The sequence below is a fragment of the Micromys minutus genome, assembly GCF_963924665.1.
Source record: "Micromys minutus genome assembly, chromosome: 10".
NCBI classification, from domain to species: Eukaryota; Metazoa; Chordata; class Mammalia; order Rodentia; family Muridae; genus Micromys; species Micromys minutus.
The window spans coordinates 26,361,468-26,382,367 of NC_137979.1; the positions used below are offsets into that span (position 1 = coordinate 26,361,468).

The 20,900-nt window shown below is 40.8% G+C and overlaps 2 protein-coding genes across 5 annotated transcripts in view; one reads left to right on the forward strand and one right to left on the reverse strand.

The window, feature by feature from the left end:
* The window catches only part of RPA1 (replication protein A1), a 47,966-nt gene extending 42,310 nt beyond the window's left edge, over positions 1–5,656 (reverse strand). Inside the window, exon 1 of one of the 2 annotated variants that reach the window (XM_080922213.1) lies at positions 5,555–5,656. In XM_080922213.1, the coding sequence (XP_080778339.1) occupies positions 5,555–5,587 (33 nt within the window). In that variant the 5' untranslated portion in view covers positions 5,588–5,656. The remainder of the gene's footprint in view (positions 1–5,554) is intronic. The other variant, XM_080922214.1, reaches the window with a different exon arrangement.
* Positions 1–20,900, forward strand: part of SMYD4 (SET and MYND domain containing 4) — a 192,892-nt gene that overhangs the window by 144,025 nt on the left and 27,967 nt on the right. Inside the window, exons 1-2 of one of the 3 annotated variants that reach the window (XM_080922739.1) lie at positions 5,927–6,062; positions 6,891–7,036. In XM_080922739.1, coding sequence (XP_080778865.1) covers positions 6,903–7,036 — 134 coding nt within the window. In that variant the 5' untranslated portion in view covers positions 5,927–6,062; positions 6,891–6,902. Of the gene's footprint in view, positions 1–5,926; positions 6,063–6,220; positions 6,241–6,890; positions 7,037–20,900 lie in introns of those variants that run through there. The other 2 variants (XM_080922741.1, XM_080922740.1) reach the window with 2 other exon arrangements.

Sequence of the window (20,900 nt, forward strand, 5' to 3'; positions counted from 1 at the left end):
AATATTTGAACACTTATATTAACTACCTCAAGCTTTATGTTTTTTTTCTTTAAACTTGTTCACTGGTTTAAAGACAGGTCTCAGGAAGCCCAAGCTGGCCTCAAGTCTGCTAAGCTCCTAAGGATGACTTTGAACTTCTGATCCTCCTGCTTTTAGCCCCCAACACTTAAGGCTTTTCTCCAGAAACCAGTGAGAATATTAACATATCAGGGTGGGTTGCTCCTGCTATGTATCTCTAGTTGTGGCCCTCGAGATCTTGCGGTTTCAGCCTCCGGTGTTGGAATTACTTTTGATTAAATAAGCCATATCAAACATGGAAGATCTGTAAAGTGTCATGAGCCAATGTTTTTCAAATGACTAAAGCATGCTAAAAGACACAGCCGAGCATGGTCACACAGCCTGTAAATCTCAAAACTCAGGAGGCTGAGGCAAGATCATGAATTCAAGACTAGGTTAAGCCTTAACATAGGGTTTCAGAAAAAATAGACCTACATACGCAACTGGCTCCGTCAAACTTAACAAAATACCTCAGTGGAACAAAAAGTGGTATAACAAATCGCACATACAAACCATAAACTCAAGGGATGGGCTATGTGCTTGGCAAAGCTTAGTAACTAAGTTTGATCCCCAGAACCTGTGCTTTAAAAAACCAAGCACAGTGGCACATACTTCGAACTCCAGTGCTGGGGAGGCAAGGACAAGCAAGGGAGGACCAGGGAGCTTGAGGCCAGCCGGGGCTATACAGTGAGACCCTGTCTCAAAGGGGCAGGAGGGTCATTAAAAGACAAAGCCAATGAGATGGCTCATTGGTAAAGGTGCTTGCTGCCAAGCCAGGTGACCTGAATTTAATCCTGGGTCCCACAGGGTAGGAGAGAAGCAATTCCTCCAAGTAGCTCTTTGATCTCTACCCAAGTTTAGTGGCACACGGGTACCCACACTCACATAAAGAAATGTTAAAAAAAAAAAAACCCAGAAAGGCAAGACGGGGGTTGTAGCTCAGTAGTCGAGCTCTAGTCTGACACGGGAGTCTCTGAACCTGATCCTTAAAAACTTAAATGAAAAAGCAACACAGTTTATGAGAAGATAGCTGAGGTATTTGTATTTAACAGGAGACAAGAAAATGTTTGCAGTTCACTACTGCTATACCCCAAGATTTTGTTCTTCAGAACCTATTCCTGTTCTGCAGCTTCTGCCAGCCTAGAGCTCTTGGTCCCTGTTTCTCCGGCACCGGATTGAGTCACATGCTACCACATTCCAGAATAAGCCCAAACTCAAGGTTCAAAAGACGAGGACGCTTCACAAGATGCACAAAAGGACAACAAAGAAATGGAGGGATGTTCAGTGTCATTCCTAATCAAGAAAAGACAAATAAAACCACAGTGGGCCAGAATCACATCTACACTCTCATCAGCATAGTAAAAACCCAGAGAGGGGTGACACAAAGCACCAGCAATGAGGACTGACATAAACACTTTGGGAAAGCTAGCAATTTCTTATCAAATTAAGCATTCAGTCACCATATGACCTAGCAACTGCACTCTCAGGCATTTATCTGTAAATATCTGGATTACTTTGCAAGTACAAGAAATTTAATACATATTACATAATTTATGTATATATTATGAATAATTTATGTAATATATTTAAATATTTATATGCATAAAGATCTGTATATAAATGTTCAAAGCATCTTCATTTATAATAGCCATTTATAATAGCCATTATATATATATATGTGTGTGTATATATATATATATATATATATATATATAGTCTGTAGTCCCAGCTACTTGGCAGGCAGAAACAGGAAACAACTGAGGCCAGAAGTTCAAAGCCAATCTGTATAAAAGGGTAACCTCACTGTGTAGATAAGTACCAATCCTCCTACTTCTGCCTCTCAAGTGCTGCAATCACTGACCTGGACCAACCATCAAATTACTTTTGTGCAGTGCTAGGGATGGAGTCCAAGGTTTTATGCAAACGAGGCAGTATGCTACAAACTGAGCTACAACCTTGGACTTTCCTTTTTGAGATAGGATCTTACTACATAGTCTCAACTTTTAAATTCTGCCTTAAGAGTTCTTGGTTTAAGGAAATGTTCCACTGAACCCAGCCGGTAGATTGTTTGCTGTTGTGTGTGCGTGCATGTGTGTGTGTCTTGTGTATGTCAGAGGACAACTTTTTAAAACTCGGTTTCCTCTTTCCACTGTGTAGGTCCTGGGGACCAGACTCTGACTATCAGGCTTGGTGGTAGGTGCTTTGCTGAGCCAACTTGTAGGCCTCATAAACAATTTTTTCTTTGAAAAGTTGTTTCTGGCCTGGGTGTGACAGCTCACACCTGTATCCCACCAGGAGGAAGAGGTAGGAGGACTAACAGGTAGAAGCCCCGCATGGGCTACATGGTGAGGCAGAGACCATATACTCTCTACATGGCAAGAACCCATTTTAAAACACTGGGCATGGTGGAACAAAAGTCAATTAATTTCATATAAAGTCAATAATTTCGTTCAAGTTCTATTTGACTTTAAAACCACATGCAGGCTATTACTTGTCTTTAATTTTAAAAGTATCATAAATGAGCAAAGGGAAATTTTTTCCTGGAACACATGTACACTTGAAAGTACGTTAGGGGCTGGAGAGACAGCTCAGCAGTTAAGAACACTGGCTGCCCTTCCAAAGGACTGGAGTTCAATTCCCAGTACCTACCTATCAATTCACAACTGTCTGTAATTCCAGTTCTAGAGGATCTGATATCCTCACACACATACATGCAGGCGGAACACCAATGGACATAACATAATAAATAAAATAAAACAACCAGCTTTTTAAAAAGGTACTTTAACTTGGGGCTGGAGAGATGGCTGAAGGATTAAAAACATTGGCTGCTCTTCCCAGAGGACCTGAGTTCAATTCCCAGCATTCAAATGGTGGCTCACAACTGTCTATAATAAGGCAATCTGACGCTCGCTTCAGGTATGCAGATGTACATGTAGACAAAACACCCATATACATAAGATACATAAGTAAATGAATCTTTTTAATGTATACCAGGAGCTGGGTAGTGGTGCTTCCCTTTAATCCTAGCAAGTGGATCTCTGAGTTCAAGGCCAGCCTGGTCTACATAGCAAGTTCCAGGACACAGTGAAACCCTATCTGTCATGGGCATTTTGCCCATCTTTGCACTGTAATATATTTGACTGTAAAATCTGATGTTTATAAAAAATCAGGACTGACATTGGAAATCATCAAAAATATTAATTTCCTTGCCTTTTTCTTTCTATAGCTGACTTATGTAAGATATGCAGGACGGGATGGCCAGAGGTACAGTTTAGCCGTAGAGTACTTGCCCACTACAGCTGATGTCCTGGGTTTTATCTCAAACCCCTGGGAACAGTGAGTAAATAGAGCCTTCTACCTATCACATTTTGAAACTATGGGCCCTAATACCTCCATTTTTCCACCGTTTGCTTAATCATTGGGGCCTGAAGTTTTAAGTCTCCACACTCCATCACCACCAACACATATAAAACAAAACACTATGGATCCCAGCATGGTGGGACATCTTTAGTCCCAGCACGTGGGAGGCAAAGGCAGGTGGATCTGAGTTCAAGGCTGGCCTGGTCTACATAGCAAGTTCCAGGACAGCTAGGATAGTCTTTAAAAGAAACAAAGAAAAACAAAGCAAAAACCTCCATTTGATTTATGACAAAGCATGTAAACAAAGAAAAAAAGAAACCTCACAACTTTGTCTAAGAACAAAGTTTAATACTTCACCCAATGTTAGAAATAGCTTTCTTTCTAAAATATGTATATTTAAAGAAAACTCAACAAAATTTTCAAATAACCTTATAAGCATTCTTTCTAAAAGTAAAAAAATTGTTTGTAACTGACTTAGGGGGACAAGGTACCAACTATGTTAATCAGAACAATTGAAGTATCTGTTCTAAGCTCCATTTCTACAGCCCTAATGTATACCCTTTGATTCTGGCAACTGCTTTCCCTCTTCTAAACTGGTTCTTTTTTCCCTTCTCTTTTTGTCCCGTTTTCCATTGCTCTATTCATTCATACAACTAGCAAACATTATTTAGGTACCTAAAACCTGCCAGAGATTAGGGATATCACCCTAAAGGGGGACTGAAAGCAGCTGTAGGGCTCGTGGTCTCTACAATCTCCTGTAGGGAATACAAAGTAGCTAATATTTCCCACATAAACATTTACATCTGTGATATAGATAACTAGCTGCACTAACAGAAGCTAAACACTAAATTTAGAAACTCAGTCCTCCAACTAGCCCCTTGCTCAGCTTTAACCTCATTTTACAGACAAGGGGAAGAGTTTGGAATGTTGCCCAAAGCCACACAAAAGTGAACAAAAAGGAGTTGTCTCAAAATGGGTGGATTCAGGCTACTTTGTCAATCAACTCAGTAACAACTGAGCTGAACAGGAACAGTGGTAGCAAAAGAAATTGAAACAAGGATCAGGTGGTCTTTAGAGCAAGAATATATTTTTTAAAAGACAAACAAGGCCTGGCAAGACTGGAACTGACTGGTTTAGGCAATGACTATTCCAGTGTGAATAGAAAGTGTGGAGTTAAAATTTATCTCAATTGGTGACAAGACTAGGCATCCAGAGTCAGGTACAATGACGCTCTGTGGGTAAAGGAGCCTGCAGTGTAAGCCCAGCTATCTGAATTCAATACAAGAATGCACAGAAAAGTAGGGAGAGAAACAACTTCCCACAGTGGTCCTCTGGCATCCGACCCACATGCACCATTCCCACCATGGCAAGCATATGTACTCAAGTATACACAATACAATACACACATATTATTTTTAAAATCCAGTCTTCGGGACATAATGGATTTGCTCTGATACATGTTCAGTTGAAAATAACTTTGAGGATAGAGGGCAGATCGAAGGCAGCTTCAGCAGGAAGAAATTAACTAGACACTGACATGCAGGTGAGGGCCTTGGGCCAACAAGATTCAGACGGGCTTGCAAGTAAGACAGGGAAAGAGCAGTCTACGTGAATCACAGAACACTAGCAAGAGAGGAGTGTTAGCAGAAAGAAGCTAGAGCCAACAAGCCCAAACAATTAGGTCTGCTAAAAACTTTAAAATGTCTTCCGATTTGGCTACTGGGAGGCCACTGGTGACTTCGTCGGCTTTTTCTCTCGTGACCAAAGAAATGTCTAGTAGCAGTAAAAAGAGTTACAAGAAGTTAAAGAAGTCAAACAGTCGAAAACAAACAAGTTCAGAAAAGTTTGGAGGTGATGGAGAAAGGAAGGAAAAAGAGGTCGCCAAAGGTAGACAGAGGCATGTTTACTTGTCTTGTTTTCTTAAGTAGAAAAAAACGTGAGCTCGTCTGCGAGGACCAGGATGCCTTTTGAAGCGGGTGATGGTCTTAGAGACCCGGGGCGGCATGCCCACCCCCATGGCCGTATAATTTTTTCCCTGATGCTCTCCCGATCAACAGCCGCTCCCTCCCCCTGTCCTCTTTGCACCGCTCCAAGCCCGCGCTGCTAGGGCCGACCCCGCTCCGGGTCGTCTCCTTACCGCGATGGCCCCCTCGCTCAGCTGTCCCACCATGGTTGCACCGCTAACTCCCGCGCTCGCGATCCTGCACCGCCCTAGCTTCTCTGCCGGGGTCCGGCGGGCTGCTCAATGATTGGCTAGAGCAACTGTGCGTGCAGCTCCGCCCCCAACGTGCGCGCGGTACGAGGGGCGGGCCTAGACTCGAGCAGCCACCGCATTGGCTACCGCGAGGCGGGCGGAGCACGTGACCCGTCCGAGGCCGGGTTCGAGGCCTAGTGGCGGGATGGCGGGACCTGAGGGCGGGATTTGAGGGCGCGGTGCGGCTGAGTTGGTCCCCCGCCAGCTGTCGGAACTTTGCCCGCCTAGTCGTTTGGCAGATGGACAGTATGGCAACCCAGGGGACAATCGGAACTCTTCCCTGGTAACTGCAGCTAAATATAATCAAAGCAGTGACCTGCCTCCTTCATTCACGCAGTGCGTGCCCGGCGCCCGTGACAGGCCCAGAGCTTGGCACTGTGGGATAAACAAGGTAAATCAGACTCAGTCTCCGCCCTCAGAAGATCTTAGTTCCACTTTAGAGTTGTGGCAGCTAAGAGCCCAGCCTCATGGTTGATCGACGCGATATGGGCCACACGTGTGGTGGAAATCCAAGAGTGAGGGTAAAAAAAATCAGTAAGGCTTTCGAGAGGAGGTGCGGTTTGAACTGAGTTAAGTATGTGTGGAAGCTTGTCAGGTGGATTCAGTGAAGGTAGCAATGTTCCTAAAAGCCCAAATGGCCCATGCAAAACTACTGAAGAGCCTGGCTTGCTGACTCTTATCTGTAATCCCAGCCTTCCAGATGTGGAGGCAGCAGAAGTTCAAGGTCATCCTTAAAAACACCTTTGAGGTCTACGTCAGCCTGGACTAAATGACACCCTGAAAAATAAAAATTTGAGGACCTGTCGTGGTCCTCAAGAGGTAAAATAAAGGAGATCGCTGAGTCTGAAGCCAGCCAGGGTTACATAAGAAGACCCGGTCTCAAAATTTTAAAATCATAATAATAAAAAGGGAGCGAGGCTATGAACTGAAACAAAGACCTGGAAATGGAAACAGAAAACTGAACAACCTTAAGAAATGAAAATATCTAACCTCTTAGTTGCTGGAGGGAGTGGATAGGTCTGGAAGGCTTTGGGCAACTAGGGTAAACGGGTCTAGCACTACTTCGATGGTAACCATCTACTGGTATTTGTACAGCCACTACCTACTGTAGTTTCTCAAACAGCCTTCCAAAGAATATTTCTGGGTGACAGGATGAAATCTTGATTCTCTAGAACTGTGTATTTGTGGGAAGCTGAATCCTTATGTTCTAACTTTACAGAGCTAAGGTAGCATGGATCTGCCAGTGGATGAGTGGAAATCCTACCTACTTGAGAAGTGGGCTTTACTTCCGAAGTCTGTGCAGGTCACAATTTCTACAGCAGAGACTTTGAGCGACATCTTTCTTCATTCCTCTTCCCTTCTTCAGTAAGTGAATGGAAATCGGGGAAATTCTGATCTGGAAAACATTTTGTCTGGTCATTTGGTCTGAATATCTCTTTTTAAAGGAACAAGTAGCTTTATATTTTTATATTATGGGCCATTGGCAGTTATGGTTTGTTTTCATATTTCTTCCTAGTGTGTGATTATAGAATGGGGTAGGCACAACTATTTCCTCCGTTGATATGTGTTATAATTCAGTCATTTAGTATCTTGCTGTAGTCACTTGCTGTCACTCAAAGGGTATGGTACAGATTGTGTAGCTGCCCATAGAAACTTATTAAGTACTAAAAATGAGAAAGAACCCTAGAAAATTTCAAATTCTATGGACTACATTCACTGGTAAGATAGACATTTTCTATCACAACATAGTAAATGTATGCATGTGTAGAAAACACTGGAGTTTCCCAGGTTTTATTTAGTCAGCAAATACTATTTATTAATAATTATCTGAAATTAAAATATAATTACATCATTTCCCCCTTTCCTCCCTCCAACCTTCCCATGTACCCCTTCTTACTTTGCTTGCTCTCAAATTCATGGCCTCTTTTTATAAGTTGTGTGTGTGTGTGTGTGTGTGTGTGTGTGTGTGTGTTTATAAATACAATATTCCCAGCCAATACTTGTGCATATATGACTTCAGGACTGACACTTTGTATTGGATAACCAACTTGGTGGGTGAGGGTTAAGGAGTGTTCCCTGGGAAAGACTATTGCCTACTCTACTCTAAACATTCCTTACTTGCTTATAGTTCTTTGTCTAACATTGGGCCCCTGTAAGAATTTTTCTCCTTTCAAGTTAACCTATGCAAACAAGACCTTCAGGCATTGTTGAGACTTCCGAGGTATAGCCTACCTGACATTTCCTGACGTTTCTGGAAGATGCAGTCTCATAGCCGACGCTCTGTTCCTCTGGCTCTTAGAATCTCTCCACTCCCTCTTCCTCCATGTCCCCTGAGCCTTAGGTGCAAGAGTGCTGAGCACCACATGTTCTGTAAATATTATTGCTCTCTGTCAATCAAGAATATTAATCCCTGCAGTCTGGAGGCAGAGGCAGGTAGAGCTCTGTGAGTTCAGGACCAGGGTGGTCTATGTAGAGAATTCCAGGCCAGCAAGTAGCAAGGGCAATATATTGAGACACTGTCTTAAAAACAAAAAATTGTTTCAGCATCAGTATACTAAAAATTGGAACAAAAGAGTCAAAGAACCGTGATCACTAGGAAAGGATGTGAATGTGGATGCACAGAGCAGGTTCAGGCAATAGCAAGAGAGGTAGCCGTGTCTGCTTAGACTTCTGACCCGAAAGACTGTGAGGATAATAAATGGCTGTTGTTTGGGGCTGCTCAGCTTGGGTAGTTTGTTGAACAGCGTTGGAAACTGGTTGGCAGAGGCGTGAGTGTGATGTGATAGATGGGCAAACTAAGCCTGCAGGATAAAGCCCTCCAGCTGTATGCTTTCCTCTTTGGACCCCGGCTAAGAAAGGTTTTACCAGATAAACATTTGCAGTTGGTTTTAAGATAAAAAGAGCATTGGCCTTGAACCCTAATTAAACAAAGATTTTTTTTTTTAAATAAAAAAGGCCAGTAAGCTGGCTCAGGAAGTAAAATGCTTGCCTTTCTAAGATAGAAGCATGACCACCTACTGTGCAAGCCTGACCACCTACTGTGAAAGCTTGATGACTTCTGTTCAATCTCTAGAACCCACACAGGGGTGAAAGCAGAAATCCAGTTCCACAGAGTTGTACACTGACCTCCATGAACATGCTGTGGAATATGAATACAAACACTACTACTAATAATAATGATAATAATAATAATTTTAAAAAGAAACGGATCCCACTGTTATCACTAGTAGACTTACATTACAAAAAATTATACTTATTATATTTTTAGTTTTGTTATTCAGACCAATGACATCAGTTTTCTCTGGAATGTCTTCATCATGGATCTCAAGTCCTGACCTCTTTTCTGAGTCTCAGATTATAAATCAAGCATAGCCAGATTTAACTATACTATTACTATAATTAAGATTTACTTCTTGGTTTACAAAGCCCAAGTACTGTAGCCTTCCACATGGAAAGTTTGATGAGCCCTGGTTTTTCTTTTGAATGATTTTCAATTTAAATTTCTTTTCACTTCTGTTGATTTGTATGTGCCATGTGCATACACATACATGCTCAGTTTACACATGGCAGTCAGAGGATGACTTTGGGGAGCCAGTTCTTTCCTTCTACCATGTGGGTGCTAGCAGGAAGTGCCCCCAGATGAGTAGTCTGTTTTGAAGAACCACCTGTCTGCTGTGGTTAGACAGACAGCAGAAGGAGCCAGGGTAGAAGTACAGACACCTATAAAGCCAATGCAGTAACCCTAATAAGAAGGTAGACTTAGACTTAGGTCAGCGAGAGTGTAGTTAGGAGAGGAAGAAGCATTTGGACTCTGAGGTAGATTTATTAGCAGTTCTTTAGATGAGAGGTGTTATGTTGTGGAGTGTGAGAAGTAAAGCTGACCCATGGAGAAGGGAAGAGGGTGACATTGCCAAATCTGGGAACTGCAGAGGGGGGAAGAAGAGCCACACTTCGTAGTTGAGTTGTATATGTCCTGTTGGTAATGTCTAATTATGTTTGGAATTTAAGAGCGAGGCCTAGGATAGAGAAAAAAAACCTGGGGATCTCTGTGGCATTTAGAGCCATAAAACTGACTAAACCACCAAGCAAGAATGTGTTTGCTTACTACCTGTGCTATACTGTGACAATATGCCTTCTGCTTGCCTCATTTTGAAATGCTCATCAGAACCCACTAAATTAATTTCATGACCCACTGAATCAAGACTTACAATTTGAAAAAAGCTGAAATGTCTAAAGTGGTCTACAGGGTCTGTGGAGTCCCTTTACAGAATTCCAAAACTAGTTGGGAACTGATCAAATTATGGCTAATAGGCAGACTTTTGGCTGGATAAATTATTCTGGTTTACTAACAGAAATGTAATAAATAAACAGGAATCATTTGACTATTTGGTACATTGGCAGGAATAGTTAATTAAAGAGGAAGGTTTGTCTGGTTGTTAATAGAGGAGTTCCTTCAGACTCTAGCCTGGGCTTTCTTCCCTGTGTGCTTTGGATTCTTAGCTGAGGTACTTGCATTCAAACCAATGACATCAGTTTTCTCTGGAATGTCTCCAAAACGTATCTCAAGTCCTGACCTCTTTTCTGAGTCTCAGATTTATAAATCAAGCATAGCCAGAAACAAACACATGATTTTTACCATCAAAATTAGATTTCCTTCCAGTAGTCCCTATCCTAATGAATTATAACACCCATAGGTTCAGTTCCAAAGTTGGAAATTATGGATCTGTTCTAAGTTTCATTTCTATTGCTGTTATAAAATATCTTAGCATAAAGCAACTTGGAAGAGGAAAAGGTTTATTTGCCTTGCAATTCCAGAGTATGGTCCATGTTTCCCAGGAAGCCAAGGCAGCATCACATCTGCAGTCAAGAACAGACAGAAAATAAACACATGGATCCTGGCATGCTTGCCTGCTGGCTCTTAGCAAGCTTTCTCCTCTTATACTTCCTAAGACCTCTGCTCAGGGAGTCTTGGTCTTTCTGTATCAATTAACAATCAGGATAATCTCTTATCAGCTTGCCCTTAGCCCACCCCTGTAGGCAGTCACTTCATTGAGACTCTTCTCAGATGATTCTTGGTTATGTCAAATTGACAAGTGAAGGCAGTCATCACAGATCTGTTCTATATTGAAAACCAAATGTGTGGCCAGGCTCACACTACAGTTGTCAGTCTTTTGGGGAAGCACTTTCATTCATTGATCCATCTCACTAGCACCAATTTTGTAGTTTGGTTTGGGTTGAGGAGAGCTGTTTGGTTGTTTGGGGTCATGGGGATTGAACTCAAAGCCTCAGAAATGCTGTTTTTAAATGTTTGGTTTTGTTTGTTTTGAGACAGACTCTCACTACGTAGAACTATATAGACCAGACTTGCCTTGAATTCACAGAGGTCAACTTGCTTCTCTTGCAAGTGCTGGAATTAAAGGTATACAGCACTCCTGGCCAGTATTAATCTTTTTAACGACTGTGCTTTCCTTGTCCACATCTTGGAATGCACTCCTATTGAGATTTGTTCCTTGTATTTTTATCCTCTACAAACTAACTGGTGGTTTGATACTTGGTTCCTAACTGGTAGTGTTCTTTAGATACACTATAGATCCTTTAAGATATAGGGCCTGGCTGACAGAGGTACATCAGTGAATGTAGGCCTGTAAGGCTGTAAGGCAGATGTTTCCTGTTCACCATACAACACTTGTCCTCTCCTACACTCTCCTGCCAGCAGGGTGAGCTGTTCCATCTTGTCTTTTCTGCAGTTGCCAAGGGAAACCCCCTGAATCCATGAGGCAAAATACATTTTTCCTCTGAAAGTATTTTGGTCACACCAACACAAAAGATAACTGCAAAAACTAAGTTGTATATGAAGAGCCCCCTTTCTGCCAAAACTGTCCTTTCTACTCTGCGTTTTTGTTCCAAATTTTTAATATAAATCCAGTTAAATGCAGCCAGTAACATTTAAGCCACACCCTTGGCTGCCTTAAATTCACTGCAGTGTATTAATGCATCACTTTTAAGCTCAGACTTCTACAGTCTCCGGGCATGGCAAAATGTAGTCAAGTCCTTTGTCACAGTGCCACAGGAACGACTCTAATCCAACTCCCAAGAAAGTGCTTCTTCCCATCTGAAACTTCAGGAGCACATCCTTTTACTATCGGCATTCTGTTCTCAGTTCTCACTAGAATAGTCCAGTAAATTCAGTTTATAACATTCTGTGCTTTCTGTAGTCCGTTGCTCCAGACTTTTCTAGACACCTCCTCTAAACCAATTCCAAACAGCTGAATTCCATCATCAGCTAAAAGCATAGCAGCATCTCTACATTCTGCACCACTTTTCATGTTGCTCAGTTTTTCATTGTTGTAGCAAAATACCTGGTAAAACTCGAGGGAGAAAGGTTTGTTCTGGCTTACAATTTCAGTACAGGGTCATTTGGCCACATGGCTTGAAGTCTGAAGGAAATCAGATTATCATGTGAATAGGGGCTTGTGGTAGAAGAGGCTGCTCACCATATGGCAGTCAGGTGTTTCAGGATATTTGATCATACCCCAAGACTATTATTTATGGGGGAAAAAACCCTATAGTTAGAGTATGGCTCAGCCTTAGCACACACCTATCTCACTGGCTGGGAAAGACACACCTTTAGTATTCACCTTTAATTTGAAACAATGAAGGTAAAGTTGGTTTATAGAAGGAAGCACTCCTGTTTGAAAGTGATGTCTACTTGAGTGGCAGACAAAGTGAAGAATCAGAAAAAGATTTGACAAAATAAGATCTGCCCCACTCTCAGGAGAGAAGAGAGGAAAGGGAAGCTACTTAAGGGAGAGACAACAGTACAGGAGAGAGGACAGAACAGGAATACGGTCATGTTCGTGGAGAGCCGGGCAGTAGAGTTGAGAGGGAGAGTGGAGCAGCGTAGAGAGGGAGGAGGAGGCAGTGTTACCAGGAGAGTTTAACAGAGCAGGATGGAAGAGAGAACAAATTAGATGCACGTAAAGACAGAACAAGCAAGAAAATGGGAAGGAGACGGGAGAGATTAGAAAAGACTGCTAGAGTTAGTTTGAAGCCAAGCAGAACAATTCAGAGGCCAAGAGAAAAGACAGATTATTAATAAAATCAGCTGAGAGAGGAGTTTGAGCCAGAACAGCTGGTTTAAACTAGCCAGCTAGAGTTCAGAACTAGAAAGGGTGATCTCAGCAACAAGTCCCAGAGGCCAAAACATTCTAGATTTAGATTAGATTGTATGGAAGCTAGAAGCTTCCAGGACTGGGCCTACATTAGCCAGTGGAGGCAGTAAACCTCCGAGATGACAGTTACGTCAGTCAAATAAATACTTTTACCGCCAGGAAGCCAAGAAGGGAAAAATCAGGAACTAGGTAAACTCTTCAAGGACATGCCTCAGGTGACAAACTTCCTCCGGTTAGGCCTTACCTTGTTTTCTGCCTCCTGGAAGTGTTGCCTTAAGATTATTAATCTCTCAGTTGATTAATCCATTGGTTAGATCAGAGCATTCCTGATCCAGCCTGATCTAGTCACTTCCTAAGAGTATACCTCTGGACTCTGCATTGAGCCTCCAATTCAAGAGTTTGGGGGGACTTTTCATTTGTAAGCCATAACACTCTGCTCAATTTTTTCCAAAGATATATATAGTCAAAGAGCTTTCTAGTCCTGTGTGTTTGTATAGGTTTGTACATAAATACATTATATATCTTTTTCTTTATTCTCTATTTAATTACATTGTGTGCACTGTTCTACAAGGGCTTTTCAACATCACATCTTACTCTTCTTAATAGTCGTATAATAGAACCAAAGTAGTATAATTATTTCCCAATTTAGCTGTTCTTTTTCCTACTGATGAGCAATTAAGTTCTTTTTGTTGTTGTTTGGTTTTGTTTCACTGTTGCAAATAATGCTTCAGTAAACAATCTTTATGTGTATTTTTGAGCACATACTTAAGAAATCCAGATAGACTTTTAGACAGAGAATTGCTCCACCCATGGTTATGGGCATCATAAAGTGAATAGATACTGCTATATGTATTTAGAAAGCCTTTGTCAGCTTACCATAAACAATGTGTGAGAGATGTTTCCAACATCCCAAAGCAGCGGTCCTTCCTTGGGTTCAGTCCCCAGAACCACTAAATATGAAAAGAACAAAGGCAAAAAAGGCTGGTGTTTAATCCACAGCTTTCTGACCACAAGTGAAATAGTATTCCTTTTCTGCCATTACGGCTCATTTGCATTTCCTTTGTGAGTTTGATTTGTGTCCTTTGTCTATTTTGTTAGTTGGTCTATCTGTAAACCTGGCTATTTAAATATTTAATATACTTCACAATGTATGTTACTAATTTTTCTGGTTTTTAAAAATCTTTTAAAATTTAATGGTGTCTTTCATTGTACAGTCAACCATCTATATCCACAGGTTCTGCATGTGACCTTAGATGAAAAATATTAAGCAGAGAAAAGATTCCAAGCAACTCCTCATGAGCCAAACTTGAATTGTATCACACTGTACGAAGTGCATGCACCTGTCATGTGTAGGCACACCCAGTTAGAACATACATCCTCTATCCAGCACTTCACGTCTGAACGCTATTCTCTGCATCTGACGTTTTAAAAAAAAATTTTGTGTCTGAATATTTTATTTGCATGTGTTGTCGTGTACCATGTATGTGTCAGATTTCATGTAGACTGGGGAAAGTTGAAAGATTCCCCAGGAGTAGAGTTATAGATAATTGAGAGCCACAACTTAGGGGTTGGAAATTGAACCCGGGTGCTCTGAAAGAGCATCCGGTGCTCTTAAGCACTGAGCTATCTCTCTAGCCTCTTATTCTCTGCATTTGTTTTAGCATTTGTGATATGTGTAGGTAGCCTTAGGATGCGTCTGTACTGGATATGTATAGGCTCTTTTGTCTTGTTATTAGGCACTGAACCATATGACATAACTATGTATGTATTTGTTATCTTAGGTCTTGTAACATATGGGGCCAATGGTAGAGGTCTTACCTAACATATGTAAGCCTGGGCTTAGTCTCCAGCACCATCACCTCCAACCCCCACACACATCCCTTACACATGTTGTATAGGCATGCTGTAAAGAATAAACAAGGATGTGCATGTTACATGCAAATACTACACTATATTATATAGGGACTTAAACCTTGGTAAATTTTGTGTGTGTGTCTGTGTGTGTCTGTGTGTGTATTCACACAAGTGTATCTGTTATTTGGGCTGGGTTGTGATTTTTCTAATGTATTTTTTTAGATTTATTTTATGTATGTCTGTGCAGCACATGTGTGTCTGGAACCCACAGACATCAGAAAAGATCATTAGATCCCCTGGAACTCGAGTTACAGACAATTGTGAGTACTAGGAACTCAACTCAGGTCCTCTGCAAGAGCAATAACTGCTCTTAACTGTTGATCATTCTTTCTTTTTTTTTTTTTTTAAAGATTTATTTATTTATTATAAGTACACTGTAGCTGTCTTCAGACACACCAAAAGTGGGCATCAGATCTCATTACAGATGGTTGTGAGCCACCATGTGGTTGCTGGGATTTGAACTCAGGACCTCTGGAAGAGCAGTCAGTGCTCTTAACCACTGAGTCACCTCTCCAGCCCCCTTGATCATTCTTTCTAGTCTCTTAGTTTTGGTGGTTGGTTGGTTGGTTGGTTGGTTGGGGTTTTTGTTTGTTTGCTTGTTTATGTTTGTCTTTGTTTTTTGAGGCTAAGTTTTTCTATGTAAACCTGTTCCAGAACTTGCTGTGTAAAACAGGCTGAACTTGAACCCATAGAAATCCTGCCTCTGCCTCTCTAGTACTTAAACTATCACCATACCCAGGTTTGGTGTTTGTTTAAGATAAGGTTTTGCTGTGTAGTCCTTGCTGGTCTCCAATTTGTCATATAGCCCAGGCTGACCTCAAACTGATCGCCATTCTCCTGCCTCAACCTCAAACACTGGGATTACCAGTGTGCACCACATGGCTGGCTTGTCTTTTTTTTACAGCTTCTGAATTATATGTCTTGCTTATGATCTATTCTACATCAAGATTACAAAAGTGTATTTTCTTCTAATGCTTTTGGACAGTTTTATACTTTCAACTCTTCAATCCATCCAAAATTTTCTATCTTTTTGACATATAACTAATAGATAAAAATTATGTGTATCTGAGGTGTTGTCTTAGTGTTCTACTGCTGCACTGAGACACCATAACCAAGACATCCCTTATAAAAGAAAACATTTATCTGGGGGCTTGCTTACAGTTTTAGAGGCCTTAGTCCTTTATCATCATGGCAAGGAGTGTGGTAGCATGAAGACAAGCAAGGTGCATGGAGCTGGGAACTTTACATCCTGAACCACAAGTAGGGGAGAGAGGAGGGAAGGAGATACTGGCCCTGGTGTGGGCTTTTGAAACCTGAAAGCCTACCACCAATGACATATCTTCTCTAATTCTTCTCAAACAGTTTCATTCCCTAGAGGCTAAGCAATGAAGTCCATTCTTCTTCAAAGCACAATGTGATGTTACAATATGCATACACATCTCAAATTAATGTTATGTATGATTGATCAGACATACCTAGACATATAGGAGAGGTAATCAGAGTTTATTAGCTGTGGGCATGTCTGTGGAGGTTTTCTTGATTCTGGTGCTGTAGGAGAGCCTATTCCACTGTGGGCAACCCTATACCTAGGCAGGAGATCATAAGAGGTATAAAAAAGGTAGCTGTATAAAGCTGGGAACAGGCCTGTAGGCAGCATTCCTCCATGTTCCTGCTACTCACCAGCTTGCTTTTATCACAGCAACAGAGAACAAGCTAAGATGGTATTTTACCTTTTTTTTTTTTTTTTTTTTTTGAGCCAGACAGTTTTCTACAGCATTTATTGAACGACCCATCTTTCCCCAGTGCTTCAATATGCTGATCTTTGGGGGCTGGAGAGATGGCTCAACACTGACTGCTCGTCCAGAGGTCCTCAGTTCAGTTCCCAACAACCACATGGTGGCTCACAACCATCTGTAATGGGATCTGATGCCCTCTTCAGAGAGCTACAGTGTACTTATATATAATAAGTAAATAAATCTTTTTTTAAAAAAAGATGCTGATCTTACTGAAAATTAAGTTACTGCTTACTTTCTAAATTTGTTTCTAGGTTCTGTGTACTAAAACAAAGAGTTTTAATTACTATAACTTCATTCATTTTATAATCTTTGAGTTTCAGCTTAACAGAAACCCAGCTCAAATTTGAAATTTATGAAATAAAATTTTTCTTTTTCCTTTTTTAAAAAAAGATTTATTTATTTACTTTGTGTATGTGAGTACACTGTTGCTGTCTTCAGACACACCAGAAGAGGGCATCTGATCCCATTATAGATGGTTGTGAGCCACCATGTGGTTGCTGGGAATTGAACTCAGGACCTCTGGAAGAGCAGTCAGTGCTCTTAACCACTGAGCCATCTCTCCAGCTCAAAACTAAAATTTTCAAAAGCAAATATATATTTTCAGGCCAGTTTGTATGCTGAGGCTTAGAGCATGCTGCTAGACTTCATATTTCTTCAACAACCAACAGACTTTGCATTTGGTAGTTGTACCCATACTTAGCCCAGGATACAATCATAGATTACCAAACTAAGAGAGTTTCATTGAAAAGTTCTGGGAAGTCTTTATTTTATTTTTCAAGAGAGGGTCTCACTAGGCAGCCCTGACTGTCTGGGAACTCACTCTGTAGATCAGGCTGGTCTTGAACTCGTGGAGGTCTTCCTCCTGAGTGCTGGGAGTAAAGGTGTTGGCCACTATGCTTGGCCTTGGGAGTAGATTAACCTAACCTTGATCTCCCACATAGCCCTTTGGTCAAAGATACTCAGTTTCATCTTTGAGTGTCCAGACTTTCTGTGCCCTGGAGGTCAGCCCTGTTTCCTCTCAAGGAACAGTTTTCCCACTGACATTTACTAGTAGAAGAAAGGGACACTCATAAAGCAGGGAGCCCTCCTGTATAAGTGTGACTTCTTAGCTATATAATTAAGCCAGGATGCACACAGCCACAGCCATTACCCTACTTCAGAACCTTTGTCATGTCATGTATACTTCGCCCTGTAAACTTTAGAATTGGCTTGTTGTGTTTCATAAAAGTGTTGTTGGGCTCTTGATTGGGATTGTGTTAAATTTATAGATTCATTTAGGGAGAGCTGACAACTTTACAATATTAAATGTTTTCATCCCCGGAAAAGGTTGTCTTGCCACTTACTTGGGCTTTCTTTTATGTCCTTAAGTAAAGGTTTATAGTTTTCTTTATATCGGTCTTACACATTTCCTGTTAGATTTATTTTTACTTGTAAGGTTTCCTTGGTTAGTATTGTATATAAACATTTCCCCAATTACATACCATAATTGATAGTTAGGATTATAAATAAAAGGTAGAATTTTTTTAAATTGATATATGAATGACTGCTTTGCTATATGTCAACATCATTTCACTTTTATGCCAATCTACTTGGCACGTTTAGATTAAATGATGATATCTGTACAAAGTGATCCTCTGATCCAGTATTTACACATCTTACTTTTTAATAGCATAGATACACATCTTATACTGTGTTGAGTACCAATACATATTTAAGGTATTTACCATAGGCTTATAATATGCAGTGTGCTTCAGTTCAAGGAACTGAACTATGTTCCTTAACACTAACATTTTTTCATCACAAATACACATTGACCTTTATCAAATTTTTGTGAATATTTTGAGAGAAATGACCATTTTTCTTATTCTGTTAATGTAAGATTTTTATAATGATAGTTATGATTAATATTAGCTTACATATTTCTTGTTTTCTTTGTCAACTCTTAGAATTCGAGTGTGGTAGTCTCAGAATGAACCAGGAGTTTCTCATCTGTCTCTCTGTTCTTAAGTCACTTATATAATGTAAAGATGTTGTGTCTCTGCCAGCTAGGCCTTACATACAAAGGGTACCCATCACAACCTTCTAAAACTGTCTTACGAGCTAGAGACCATGTTCAAACATGTGAGCCTTTGGGGTACTTGCCACATTCAAACTATACTATTGTTATCTAAGAATATCTTCACTCCTAGCAGATGCCTAAAACTATCTAAACACTGGAAATTGCTGTTTGTTCTTGCGCTGCTGCTGCTCCTCTTTCTTTTCTATTCTTTTTTGTGGCATGATTTCACTATGTAGCCCTAGCTAGCCTATAACCTACCATGTATGTAGACCAGGCTAGTCTTTGTCTCCTGAGTGCTGCTGGTATTAAAGGTGTGTACTACCACATCCAGCTACACTTGCTTCAAGACGAATAGAGGAAAAATAGAATAAATACAGATGAATGTCAGTTACTAAATTGTTACTTCCAGTCAAACTTTCTACCTAGTCTAAGGCCAAAGTTGGGATTTTCCACTTTGCAAGTTGGCTACAATAAGGGTAGTTTGAGAATACCCAGTAGGCTCATATATTTAAATATTTGGTCCGAAGTTGGTAGAACTACTTAGAAAGATTAGGAAGTATGTCTTAGGAGCCTTGAGTTTTCAAATTTTCATGCCAGATCCAGTCTCTCAGAGAGAGGAAGGGGGTCTGTCTGTCTCTGCCTGCTGGCTGTAGTGCTCTCAGCTACTACTCTAGTGCCAAGCTTGTGTGCTTCCCACCACCTGATCATGAATTAACGGTAAGCAAGCCTCTGATTAAATGCTTTCTTTTATACTTAACCTTGGTCATGGTGTCTCTTCACACCTGAGGCAGTTTGAATATGCTTGGACCTGGGAATGGCACTTTTAGGAGGTGTGGACTTGTTGAAGTAGGTGTGTCACCGTGGGGGTGAGCAATGAAACCCTTGCCCTAACCATGTGAGAGCCAGTCTTCTCTTAATGGCCTTTAGATGAAGATGTATAACTCTCAGCTCCTCCTGTACCATGTCTGCCTGGACACTGCCTTGTTTCCACCTTGATGATAATGGACTAAACCTCTCAACCTGTAAGCCAGCCCCAATTAATTGTTGTCCTTATAAGAGTTGCTTTGGTCATAGTGTCTGTTCACAGCAGTAAAATCTCAACATAACCCTAACTAAGACAACGAATGAGGAAGGGCATTGTGTGACACCCTGCATATCTAAAAGCTCACCTTACATGGAAAACTCATGAAAGCTAGAAACCTAGAGTTCACGGCACAACCTACAGGCAGCTCAACAGGAAGGAGACTGTCTTGTGCACCCAGCCCAGTGGGTCTGAGCCTTTTCTGTGCAGCTAGGCAGCTGAGCTGACCTGACAGTGTCTCTCTCCAATCTTTACAGTCTCTATATGTGTAGGGAAGGAGGGACCTAGTTCCTCTAGTCAGTTTCAGACACTTATTAGAGCTACTGAGTTGTGTACTTCCTGTTTAACAAGCTTCCTTATAGGATAGAGTATTTCACCTCCATGGAACATCCTCTGTTTGAGGAGCTTCCCACCAAGGTGGACGTTTTCCTCTGAAGAAATTGTTACACATTAGAGGTTGAGACTCAAGGAAAAATTTAGCTCTTTGTATACTAGTTACAAGCCATATGGAAAAGGATGAAGTTAGACTTTATACAATTTACAAAATTAAATGAAACAGACATTACAAACGTAAAGAGCTAAAACTATAAATCTCTTAAAAGAAAACTCTTCGTGTCTGGGTTTGGCAGTGATTACTGGATGTGTCAATAGCATGGCCATTAAAAGAAAAAAATAAACTGGACTTCATCCAGATTAAACTTTTGAGAATCAAAAGAATAAAAACATGGCCCAGAATGAAAGCCCAAAAATGGAAGCAAAGCAAATACTTGTTAATCATTTTCATCAGAGTATTAATATCCAGAGTTAATGAAGAACTCCCACAACTCAACAACAATTTTTAAAACTCCAATTAAAAAAACAAGCAAATAACTTGAATCAACATCTCCAAAGAAGATGATACACAAACAGCCAATAAACATATGAAACGATGCCTTACAACATTAATGATCAGGGAAATGCAAATCAACACTGAGATAAGATACCACTTCACAGTCGTTAGACAGCTGTTACTCAAAAACAAAAACAGAAACGTGGTGAAGATGTGTAGAAGGGGGAACCCTTCTCATAGCCAGTGGGAATGTAAAATGATACAACCATTGTGGAAAATTGCTTGAAAGTTAGAGAATTATTGTATGATGCAGTAATCCCACTTCTGGGTTTATACCCAAAAGAATTGAAAGCAGGATGTGAGCAGATACTTGCACAC